The sequence below is a fragment of the Ostrinia furnacalis genome, unplaced genomic scaffold, assembly GCF_004193835.3.
Source record: "Ostrinia furnacalis isolate ACB-3 unplaced genomic scaffold, ASM419383v2 OfSCF5395, whole genome shotgun sequence".
Lineage (NCBI taxonomy): Eukaryota > Metazoa > Arthropoda > Insecta > Lepidoptera > Crambidae > Ostrinia > Ostrinia furnacalis.
This window is the reverse complement of record NW_021135634.1, coordinates 8,937-21,504: the sequence shown is the minus strand read 5'-3', so window position 1 is coordinate 21,504 and position 12,568 is coordinate 8,937. Positions and strand designations below refer to the sequence as shown.

Below are 12,568 nucleotides of genomic sequence, written 5' to 3'. Positions count from 1 at the left end.
CTAGACAGGCTGTATTGGTTTAGCTATATCCTAGGGCTGGCTCCCGCATGCAGGGCGTCGTCTGTATGATTTATTTACAGCGCGCGCGTGATGTCTTGCTCTTGTGTAACAGATCTGTTGTGATTTGACAACGGGGGATTGTATCAAGGATGTTTAAGGACATAAGGGTTATATTACCAGCTGCTAGATACATCTAAACCCATTTGTGTCGTCGGTCGTGATAAGCTCACGACCTTTCGTTAGCTAGGTGTCTACTCTAACCATAGAGAAACGCGTTGGACGTTTTGTTACTCATGAACCTATTGGCACAAAAGTAATGCTTAATCAGTAAATTTTCTGATCATAATCGTTTAAGAGGGTTTTCATCACTCGTCACTCTTGAGGAACGGCCAAGGCAAATCATTTAGATAAAAGTGTGGAAACCTGTAGGATTTACACACGTTATTACAATGAGAATTTCGATGCGATCATTGAGTCAGCAGTGGAACAATAATTTAAGTTTAATCAATCGTATATTGCAGGGGGCATGACAGTAGTTGACAGTACCAATTGCCGATGTGACATTTAAGGGGCCAGGTCCCCCCTGAAAAATTATCGATACGCCAATGATCAATCATCAACGAAGACACTTACAACCACCACCTCAAACTATCGGCAAAAAAGAAACAGCCACTTACTTCCAAAGCCTTTATTGATCAAACCCTCACAGCGGCAGCGTGGTGACGCTGCGGATCCAGTCGCGGACCTGCGGCACGTTGCTGTACACCCCTGGCTGGTCCTTTTGAGCGCAGCCCACCCCGAAGGACACCAGGCCGATCAGCTTGCCGTTGTGGACCGCTGGGCCGCCGGAGTCTCCCTGGAGGATGAAAGATTCATCATCATCATCATTTTCAGCCATAGGACGTCCACTGCTGAACATAGGCCTCCCTCAATGATTTCCACAATGATGAAAGATTACGATGTGTAAGTCATTGGAGGAGGCCTATGTTCAGCAGTGGAAGTCCTGTGGCTGAAATGATGATGATGATGATGAAAGATTACCAAGGGTTCTCAGTGCTTTGGCCTCAACGTGTGTAAAAGGCTCGTTTTAACCTGCCTGAAAGCCATGGGAATATGATTGGTATCGCACTGCTTTGATCTTTGTCAATGTGAAGGAAAAAAGAAAGAAGCTTTGATTTTTTGCTTCTCCTCCTCAGTTATCAAACTTATCTGTTCTAATGCTTAAATTAGTCTTGACAACTAACTTTTAAATACAATAAATAGCTGGAGTCCAACTTGACCTATTTTTTAATAAATGAAACAGTACTTACAAGTTCGAAATGATGATGATGCTGACCTGACAAGAGTCCTTGGTCCCGTTAATGAACCCGGCGCAGAACATTCTAGGGCTGATGGTTCGGTTGTTCTGGTTGGAGAGAGACACGCACTGGTGGTACGACATGATGATGACTCTTGCAATATGTGGTGTTTCTGGAAGATTCTAGAGCGGAACAGTGTAGAAGTGATGCTCACCTGGCAAGAGTCCTTGGTGCCGTTGATGAATCCGGTGCAGAACATTCTAAGGCTGATGGTTCGGTAGTTCTGGTTGGGGAGGGACACGCATTGGTCGTGCGACATGATTGGCACGTACACCCACCGAAAGACCCTTGAATGTTCTATTCATGGAAGATTCTAGAACCGAACAGTACTAGAGTGATGCTAACCTGACAATAGTCTTTTGTCCCGTTGATGAACCCGGCGCAGAACATTCTAGGGCTGATGGTCCGGTAGTTCTGGTTGGGGAGGGACACGCACTGGTCGTGCGACATGATGACTCTTGCAATATGTGGTGTTTCTGGAAGATTCTAGAGCGGAACAGTGCAGAAGTGATGCTCACCTGGCAAGAGTCCTTGGTGCCGGTGATGAACCCGGCGCAGAACATTCTAGGGCTGATGGTCCGGTAGTTCTGGTTGGGGAGGGACACGCACTGGTCGTGCGACATGATGACTCTTGCAATATGTGGTGTTTCTGGAAGATTCTAGAGCGGAACAGTGCAGAAGTGATGCTCACCTGGCAAGAGTCCTTGGTGCCGTTGATGAACCCGGCGCAGAACATTCTAGGGCTGATGGTCCGGTAGTTCTGGTTGGGGAGGGACACGCATTGGTCGTGCGACATGATTGGCACGTACACCCACCGAAAGACCCTTGAATGTTCTATTCATGGAAGATTCTAGAACCGAACAGTACTAGAGTGATGCTAACCTGACAAGAGTCTTTTGTCCCGTTGATGAACTCGGCGCAGAACATTCTAGGGCTGATGGTCCGGTAGTTCTGGTTGGGGAGGGACACGCACTGGTCGTGCGACATGATGACTCTTGCAATATGTGGTGTTTCTGGAAGATTCCAGAACTGAACAGTACTAGAGTGATGCTAACCTGACAAGAGTCTTTTGTCCCGTTAATGAATCCGGCGCAGAACATTCTAGGGCTGATGGTCCGGTAGTTCTGGTTGGGGAGGGACACGCACTGGTCGTGCGACATGATGGGCACGTACACCCGCCGGAGAATCTCTTGCATGTGCCGTTCCTGGAAGAGCATGTGGATTTTACTAAAGGTCTAGCGTTTAACTCAGTGCCTGTGGTATGGGAGCGGCATGAGAGAGGTAACACTGACAAAGTTATGACGTGACAGGGGCATACAAATCTGAGGTTTCGCTGACCTTTGGCCGTCACAAAATCACGCACTAATGTGCAGAAGTCTACCCACTAATGTGAAACGGATGCATGAACTGCATTTTTTACTCTACGTAAGCTAACATTTATTTTTGAGCAATTAAAGTGTAGTTTAAAGGATGGAATCATCATCCACTATTGAATTTATTTGAAATTATACTTTAATTTTTAACCCAAACATTTTCCATCAGAGGATCGTACCAAGTACTGTACCGTATTTTTCAAAACCTAACAAAAGAAATACTTTGTTTTATACCGTATTTTAGACTTAGCAAGTTCCACGAAAGGCTACTGTAAAAAGGACAGGGGTCTAAATTAACATTAATTGTATCGAGTTATCCGAAGCCCTTTAGTAGGTACGTAGTTCCAGTATTTTCCGTAGTTTCAACAATTAAGTTTAATCTCTGACCTAATTGAATGTGAAAATTGTGAAATGCTATTTGCATAAAATGTAAATTGTAGTACCTATTTGATTTTAAAATTGTAATGTGATTCTGTACACGTGCATCCAAGCGAATTCTTCAACAAGGAAGTGAATTCTGACGAGTGCAACGTTACTTACGTCAACTCTGAGGCTTATGGGTATATGTATATTATAGCCTCATGGGTATCCTTTACTAAAAAAGATGGTGATGATATTTCCGACCAAACACTATTGCGACCACTTCAAGTCCTAGTCGAATTGAATGTGATCTATCTAGTCGGTATTCATGCACAATGGGGGCATATGACACACCATCTAATAGTGTTCAATAGGCAATAGTTGGGTGGATTTTATTCCGTATATCTCACCTAAGCTCTAGTTCGTTCGTTCGTTCGTTTCAGCCGAAAGACGTCCACTGCTGGACAAAGGCCCAAGGATTTCCACAAAGACCGGTCCTTGCGCCGCTCGCATCCAGGCACCTCCCGTGACCTTCACCAGATCGTCAGTCCAGCTAGTGGGAGACCTGCCCACGCTACGTCTTCCGGCTCGTGGTCGCCATTCAAGAACTTTCCTGCTCCAGCGGCCATCAGCTCTACGAGCCATGTGCCCCGCCCACTGCCACTTGATTTTAGCGATTCTGCGGGCTATGTCAGTCACTCTGAGTCTTATACGGATCTCCTCAGGCCTCAAGCCCTAGTACAGAGTTTTTATTTCACTATCTCTCACCTTAGCCCTAGTATACCCCCACCCGCTAACAGACACCACAGCCCCCGGCGTGACTTCCTCCACATTCCCGATCGCAATGGGCCTGGAGCTGGGCGTCACCGGGACCGGCGTCTCCAGCAGCACCAGCTGGTAGTCAAAGTCTTGGGGGTGTATCTTGTTCTCGTCGTCCCAGCGGGGGTGGATGAAGTGCGCGCAGACCTTGTAGCGGGTGGCTTGGCTGCGGCGAGTGGCGCCGGCTAGGACGAATTTCTCTTTATCTCTGTGAAAATAGAAGTGGTTTTACTTTGCACGTCAGTATTTTAGATAAACATATTGTGATAGGAGGCTGCGTACCGAAAAGCGCAGCGTGGGACGTCCACCCACAAGGACCGATGACATCATAAAGGTAGCAGGGAAGCGCTGGACGCAGGCCGCTACCAATCGATCAACATGGAAATCACTGGGGGAGGCCTATGTTCAGCAGTGGACGTCCTATGGCTGAAATGATGGTGATAGATTTGATAGATTGAGGTGATAAACTCTTCGTGTTCTATTGTATGGGTTGGGCTAAATTGCAACAATCGTGGTCAATATCGTAGGGGTAAAGCCACTCCGACATCAGACCTTGGAGGGCGACATTGCTCAACCAAAATAAGAGTCTCAACAATCTCAGTGATTTTAAAATTATCTTATCCCCAGTTTTGTTTATATACCTAATACTGGCAGCTTCTAAGGCAGATTTGATTTTCCAAATGGGTTTTTTCTGAAAATCAAACCCAAGTATTTAGAGTCCAGCCTGTAATACTTGAGAAGGACAACAATGTGGACAAAAGTATCCTTACCTGCAGTGAGCTGCAGTGAGCACCCAGATAGGAGCGATGAGCGATCCTCCACAGTACAGCCCGTACATGACCTGGTACGGAATGTTTGTGATGTCCACCTCAGTACCGCCGACGATGCGCCATTTGAACTGAAATGTAGGTACATACATAAATTCATTATCTATCATCGTCATCATTATTAGCATCGTCAGGTTATTTATTCTTCATCTTACGGGACTATTCCCACCTCTTGTTCCCACCGCTGCAACTCCTGTGTACCCAGGATCTACAGCTTGACCGCCACAAAAACCCAACCAATGAAGGTCAAGTTTGTCCCGGGGGAAATTTAAACTGTCATTGGACCCGCAACGAAATTAATCAGAAGAACATAGGAGTTCGAAATTAAGGTTCGACTTCCCTCCATTGCAAAGCGGATGACAGATGACAAACAAAGGTTTAAAACCTTTAATAAAAGATTAGTAGTAATATTAGTAGTAAATAAAATAAATAATAGTCTTCATCTGGCGGGATCAAATTTAAATCTTAACTGAGTAGGTTTAGGAATAGATATTTAACATTTCTAAAATTCATACGAATAGGTACACATCGCTGCACCATATTTATATTTACATACACTGATTGACTCCCAGTCAATTACTAGAGATATTATTTACATTCTGAAGTTTATTTAGACAAATAAATAGGGAATAGGTCAGCAGGCTCAACCTAGTAGAGCGTCGACTATTTGATCGGCGACAAGACAATGGCACATCAACCTAACCTAACTGAAACGTCTTTCTATGTGACTTTGCTATTTCAATTATTGTGAGAATATTAATCTCCGCAGGCGTGTCTGTCTCGCACTTTGCTGACCTCAGATTATTTCCCAAAATAGTTTTAGTTAATTTGTTTTTCTTATAAGTTAAGGACTAAAAGTTGACGACTTTCTGAAAGACAAGTTCCTATTATAGGCTTTTAGGGTAGAGATCAAGTGGGCTTGATATTAATATTTTGAGCTAAGGTCTCTCTAATAAATGCCTTGCCACTTAAGCAAGCTAGTAACAAGAAAACCTACTAAATCTACCTATTGTACACTGTAAAGTTAAAATAGCTTTCAAAATTCACTCACAATAACACATTTCAGTTCAGTCACCCCTCTCAATAAACTAAATGTTTTCACCAAAACTCTCGGTAAAATTGAAAATAAACAACGTATTCATCGAAAAGAGTGTATTTGAAACAGATTTAAGCTTTTCAAGGAGTGAACCTGTTTGATACTTTCAGTCTTTACTGTAAAGATTTTGAAGATCTTGATATTGTCAGATCTTCAAAAACAGCTTTTCCTAAATGGTGTTTTTTCCGAATTTGTTTAATTTCCGAGTTTTTCTAAATATATTTTACATAATTATGTCATTTTCCTTCTAATAGCTGAATGTGGTGTACACAGTTTTCAATAAATAATAATCTTGAATTCTTCATTCTTAGATTAATTTAAGGAACTACCTATTAAATAATCATTGTGCCACATGAAAGTATAAGTATAAAATAGTGACTGAGTTTATTGCGCTGCTTCTTCTCAGCACTGGCCCATTTATTGTCCTGAAGCAGTGGTAGGGTTAATGCTGGGACGTGTAAAAGTCTTTTTTTTAAGCCTATTTACAGAAATAAATCAGTTTTAAGAGTTTGTTTATGAGTTTTTAAAGTTTGTAATTGAAAATCATTTTATTCAATCAATACCTACTTTTTTTCTAGCTCACTCACTCACTCATTTCTCCAGTACATTCATCCACTATCAAGCGTCTTTAGTCGCGCCATAAATTTACTAGAATTCTATTTAGTCACGGCTTTGACGGGATCGCCCGCATCTCTGAGCGTATGTACAGGCGACAGCACGTCCAGCTACACACAGGCACCTTATCTACTTGTAATAGATCCTACTTTCCAATAAACAAGTCAGGTACTGACTGTACGTCGCGATTGCGAACGGATGCAAGTTATTTGCATGTTACTTGTTGCATGGCTTGCAATTTGTTGCATACGATTCTGTGATAAAGCGCTTTGCACACGACGCGATGATACGACACGATAAAATGCATGGACACGCGTTTTGAACTGTCATGTTGTAGCGATTTGATAGAATATCTTTCCATCTTCCATTTCCCAGTTAAGTGTACGTTTTTGCGACAGCCACTTAGTCATAGATGTTAATAAATTACAAATCACAAAAAAAAATATAAAAAATATTTTGGTAACCACAAAAAATTGTATGAATTTGAAAATATTTAATTCCTTCTTAAGAAGCGGATTTCATATTTTCATGATAAGACACCGCATCGCATATGCTATAAACATTTTTACTTCCTATTTGAGATCCAAAATCTTTAGGATCGTTTTATTATATCAATGCAATTGGGCACCATTCGCGACTGCGGCGCTGGGGGTAAAATATTTTTTATTTTGTAAACAGTATTTATTTATTACCAGCTTTCCGCCCGCGGCTTCGCCCGTGTGGAATTTTGTCTGTCACAGAAAAACTTTATCGCGCGCCTCCCTGTTTCAAGAACCGGGATAAAAACCTTATGTCCTTTCTCGGGACTCAAACTATCTCTATGCCAAATTTCATCAAAATCGGTTCAGTGGTTTAGGCGTGAAAGCAAGACAGATAGACAGAGTTACTTTCGCATTTAAAATATTAGCATTTTCAAGTTTAGTTTATTCATATATTCATAGTTCATAATGCAATGTGAAAATCATTCGATGCGTGTCGTTTCGTCATGCGTTATAGCGTGAAAGAGTCCTAAACTATATTACTGAATTACGAAAAGATTGGATAAATTCAAACAGAGCTTGTCGAAAGATAAAGCGGCAAATAAACAGAAATAAATAAAAACCTTAAACGCAAGGCCAGACGGCAGACTATGTAATATTAAATGTATTCGTACTTGGATACTTTAAATACGCGCCGTCTAGCCCAAAACCAAGCAAACAATTGGGTACCATATAACGGAAAAACACTTATTTTAAAATAAGTACTTACCTACTTACGTTCCTGCATATTTTATACACTTCTTAGAAAACAACTAGACTAAACAAATACATCTACAAAGAGTAGGTACCTACTCGAGAATTCTCTGCCAACCTTAGTAGGTATTCTTGAATACTTAACCCCAAAATCTTCAAAGTACGCATGAATAGGCATATTTTATGGTGATACGCTTCACAAAGATCACATCACATTATTTTGTGTAAGATCAAAGATTTACGAGTATAAAAGCCTTAAAAATACAAATAAATTCATTCATACGCAGGGTTGATACGGTGTGTGATGCAGTTTAGTAACCTATATTTATTGATATCGAATGATAGAGCTCGTGAAGCACCAGTAATCAGTTTTTCGATATGTTGTATCGAGTGAGGTCACTAATCGTTTCCATACATGGTTGAATTGTGCAGTGATCACTGGCATAGTCTAGTACTTGAAGCACCAGGCTGTAATTCGTCACTTTGACTTACAACTCACCGGCACAGCTTTCGTCTCCAAGTCAGCGACCTCGTGGTGGTACTGGTAGTTCCTGGGAGGCACCCGGCGCGTCACGAATATCTGGTGGTAGCTGGACACGCATTCTGGGGACAGCGAGCCGGTGTACAACTTTGTTTCTAGAATGAGGATAAAAACACATTTAATATAATACTAGCGGCCGCTCGCGACTTCGTACGCGTAGATTCCGTCAACCTCTTAGGGGTTAAGTTTCGTAAAATCCATTCTTACGTTCTAAAAGGAACCCCCATGCAAAATTTGAGACTCCTAGTACTTGTAGATTCTGAGATTCCGCGATGAGTGACTCAGTCAGACAATCAGTGACCTTTCGCTTTTATAAAATTAAATATAGATTTAACTTTTGCTCTCTAAAGGGTCGTACTCATACAATGGAGGCTTATAGAGGATAATGATGACAAAGAACTTCTGCTAGCCTCTCGCACTTTTCAGCCAAATGACGTCCACTGCTGGATAAAGGCATCCTCAAGAAATTCCACGATGACGGGTCCAGCGCTGCCGCATGCACCTTTTGCGACCCAGATCCAGATCGTCTGTCCATCAAGTGGCCAGCCTAGCTAGCCACCCACCCTCGTGTATTTCAGCCTGTCATGAAGACTTTGTCACGCGTTCAGTGACCAAAATTCTGTTCTAAGACACTTCATTTCTTGTATCATATGAATACCATTTCCATGCGAAACGACACAAATGAGACTTTTAATATTGTCAGAAATTGTTAATAAGTTCGCTATTTTATTCCTATCTTCATACTTCAACTAAACTTACAGTAATACAACTACAAATCTAGTTCTCAACCAGTTGTCAGACCCATAAAAACCTTCCTGCAGAATATTACAATACAAAGCCTCTAAAGCTTTACTTTGACTTGATAAAGTCAGTCTAGAAGTCAGTTAAGTTAGTGTTATCTATTCTTTTTTTTTTTTTTTGCGTCAGGAAAATGTATTGAAATGCATACCCACCGGTCCGGGGGTTCCGGTGGGTTATGTGGGGCTCTCCCTGCCAGAAGGGCAAGGCCTACCCACTAAAAACCTGACGGGTCCTTCGGGTGGCGCTTAGTGGAGTAGCACGTAAGGCGCCGTTAAGTCGTTCACGTGCGTACCCCCACGCTTTGGCCGCAGCCTCACTCAAACTGTCGCCCTTAGAAAAAAAAAAAAAAGTGTTATCTATTCTCCTATCCTACCTACCTATGGCCCATGCAATCTTGTTGTTATAGAGAGAGACCGGAGCGTCTAGATAAAGTAACATTCGTAATAGATCAATGTTTGTGATCGCATCTCTACCTCTTTTTAACAGACTTGAAAAAGGAGGAGGTTCTCAATTTGGTTGGTATGTTTTTTTTTGTACAACAACGATTACACTGAGTAAGATTAATCCGATTCGCGTTATTCTTTATAAACACGTATTAGCTCGTATTTGTGGGTGCCGTATTACCTATTTGTGATCAATCCAGCAATTCATAGAGTCAAACGTATCATAAAAATACGTTTTTTTGTTATGTAGTCCCATTTAGGGCATTTACGCCCGTATTTACAAACATTACTATGAGGTCTCACAGTGGGCGTGGATGCACAGGGTGACATAATTATGAACTAATCACAGGGCTCTATTATTTAACGCTGTGCGTTCGATTTGCTGCTTCACTTAACACTAGAGTACACGCGCGGACTACTATAGTAGACCAGGGTAACATTTTACGCTATAACTTTTTGAAAACTTGCGCCAGAGAGCTGGCATTCCAGGAAAGCCTCGTTTACTAAATTTGTCAGTAAGCCAGTAAAGCTTGGGTCGCTAGCGTCTGCGCACTTTTCTAAAATTAGCCGTCAAAACTGCGGGTCTACTCAAAAGCCCGAAATCACTCGACAAAAAAATTATGAAAGACTTGCAACAAATGGATTTACACCGTGTACCAGGCAGTAGAAAGTCATGAATACTATGACAGATAAAAACTAATCATATTTTTTCAGTTATTTTGTTTTTGTTAACATTGGTCTCAGAGTGCAATTTTGGTCCAAAACATTTACAACTTTTAAATCTGTTTATAATGTTTGATCCCAAATAGTTATATAAAGAAACTTTGATTATAAAATAACTATAATAAACACTTTTATCATTTACTTAATTATTCTATTCATAAATTGCTTACAAACTGATTTACAGTGATTTTAAATTGGCTTACCAATGTAGGCCACGCGTGTATTCGTGTAAAAAAAGAGGCGCGTGTACTGCAGTGTTAAGCAAGAAACGTTTGTAAATACGGGCGTCACACTCGTTCCAAATATAATTTGCTCTACCGCTAAGTACTTCGGGATAAAATTTCAGCTAGTGCTGAGAAGTGGCGGGAGAAATTATTTCTAGAATGAATTCAATTTGCGTGTTTTAGAATAGAAACAGCGCTAAGTGCTGATAATCGAACCGTGGACACATGTTACGAATTCATTAAGGAAACCACGTAATCGATTCACTTCGCAAGTAAGCATTTAACTAGTTGTTTTTATAGAATGACTTTTATAACTTTAATTAATTTAAACTTAGATTATAAAATTAAATGCGTTTCTTTTAATAGTTTGCGACGTTTCAATGCCTGAACCAATTTAGTGCCAGAGCGAGACAAATTGAATCTTACCTAAAAGATGTTTAAAAGGGAAAGTTTGGGATTTCTTATGGTTTTATATGAAACATTTCATTCGTCGGCCGTTTGGTGTAGTGGTTCGAAACGGACTACTATTCCGGAGGTAGCGGGTTCGATTCCCGCACAGTACAAACATTTGTGTGCATGAACATATTTGTTTGTATTGGACTGGGTGTTTTCTATGTATAATATGTATGTATTTACAAAAAAAAAAGTATTTAAGTATGTTTATATCCGTTGTCTAGTACCCATAGCACAAGCTTTGCTTAGTTTGGAACTAGAAGCGCAGTGTAAAATGTCCAAGGATATTTATTATTATTATTTATTGAAAACGGGACGCGCCATTTCTGAAAAAAAAAAGTCCGAAACTACGAACAAAGGCATGGGCAGAAACAGTTAATAAATGCCAAGGATCCTTGCCAGTAATAACCTAACGTAATAACTAATGTGTTTGTGAAATAAAAAGCTTTAAACTTTACATAATACAAAACAAAAACGGCTTAATCATCTCAACCCGTAGATAGTGGTTGAGACCAGTCTGCTATGGTGACTAAAACTACCTTATTTACACGTTACACAAACCTAACTTAGGTAGTTTTCACACTATTGTGGTAGGAATTTCATCTCTATTAAAAGTCCCCATATTTATTTTTTAAAGAATAGGCAAATCTCTCATGGTAAGCTAAATAGTCGTACATGCTTGTGTGACGAGTGGGTTCGCCACAACCATTTGATATGGAACCCGCGTTCCTTAGATCTCAAATCAGTCCAGCAAAATAATGCGAACAGCTGGGGACTGGAATTTCCTGCTTGATGCTGTCTTTCCTGAACACTATAATCCAGACCTTTTCAGTGTGACAGCGAATGGGCACTTACAGGGCATATTTACCATCCTAGACTGCATCTAATTAATATGCATTAAATAAGCTGCAGGTGCGATTGCGGTCAAATACCTGTCTAGTTCTGCATAAAAAATGTCCGACGCCATTATCGCCTTTAAAATTAATTAAAAACCCACCAGAAGGAGCCGCAAGGTCCTGTGCGCTCGCGCAGCCCACACTGACAACCACACACGCACACAACACCGACAGCATTTTGCTGGACTGCTGAACCGCAGTCGCTGCTAGTTGCCGTGGCCAAATCGATCTTCGCGGCTGTCAGCCATGATTAACTTCGATAAGTTCGACGTTGGGGAGCAGGAATGGAGTGACCGTGAGGTTCAGTAGTGTGATTTACTAGAATCAAAATTGCTTGGAGAACCCCCTTGATTCTCTTCTTGTAAAAGAAGAAAGTAGAAGTGGTATATTACCGCTTTTGCTAGATGTAGACGGATTCACCCGACTCATTTTCTGGCAAAAACGTGAAACAAAACAGCGCAGCTTACTCACCGACTAAATGTCCCAAACGGAGTTAAATCATCAACGAAGTCATTCGGCGGAAGATTATCTTTGTACTTGTTTAATTAACAACTCTATTATGAAAGGGTCTTATCTTGAAAACAGAACTTAGTCTGCCACAGGATCTCTAAAATATTTTTTATATTTTATTGATTTATAAATATTTTCAAGTCAAGTACCTACAAGGCAAATAGTTTTATGACTTTATCATTATTAATTTGGTCACGCCACAACAGGGACTAGCATCCATATTTTTAACCGACTTCAACAAAAGGAGGTTCTCAATTTGGTTGGTACTTTTAATAAGGCAGTTTTGACAAACCTATT

At 40.9% G+C, this 12,568-nt stretch overlaps 1 protein-coding gene across 1 annotated transcript; it reads right to left on the bottom strand.

The window, feature by feature from the left end:
- Window positions 1-692: 692 nt before the first annotated feature.
- On the bottom strand, window positions 693-11,938 carry LOC114361047 (trypsin-like). Its single transcript, XM_028315964.1, has 6 exons — window positions 11,863-11,938; window positions 8,180-8,316; window positions 4,681-4,808; window positions 3,860-4,118; window positions 2,414-2,563; window positions 693-856 (listed from the first exon to the last, which is right to left on the bottom strand). Exons 1-6 carry the CDS (start codon window positions 11,936-11,938, stop codon window positions 704-706), a joined length of 903 nt encoding a protein of 300 aa, XP_028171765.1. The 3' UTR covers window positions 693-703.
- Between the last annotated feature and the right edge of the window lie 630 nt (window positions 11,939-12,568).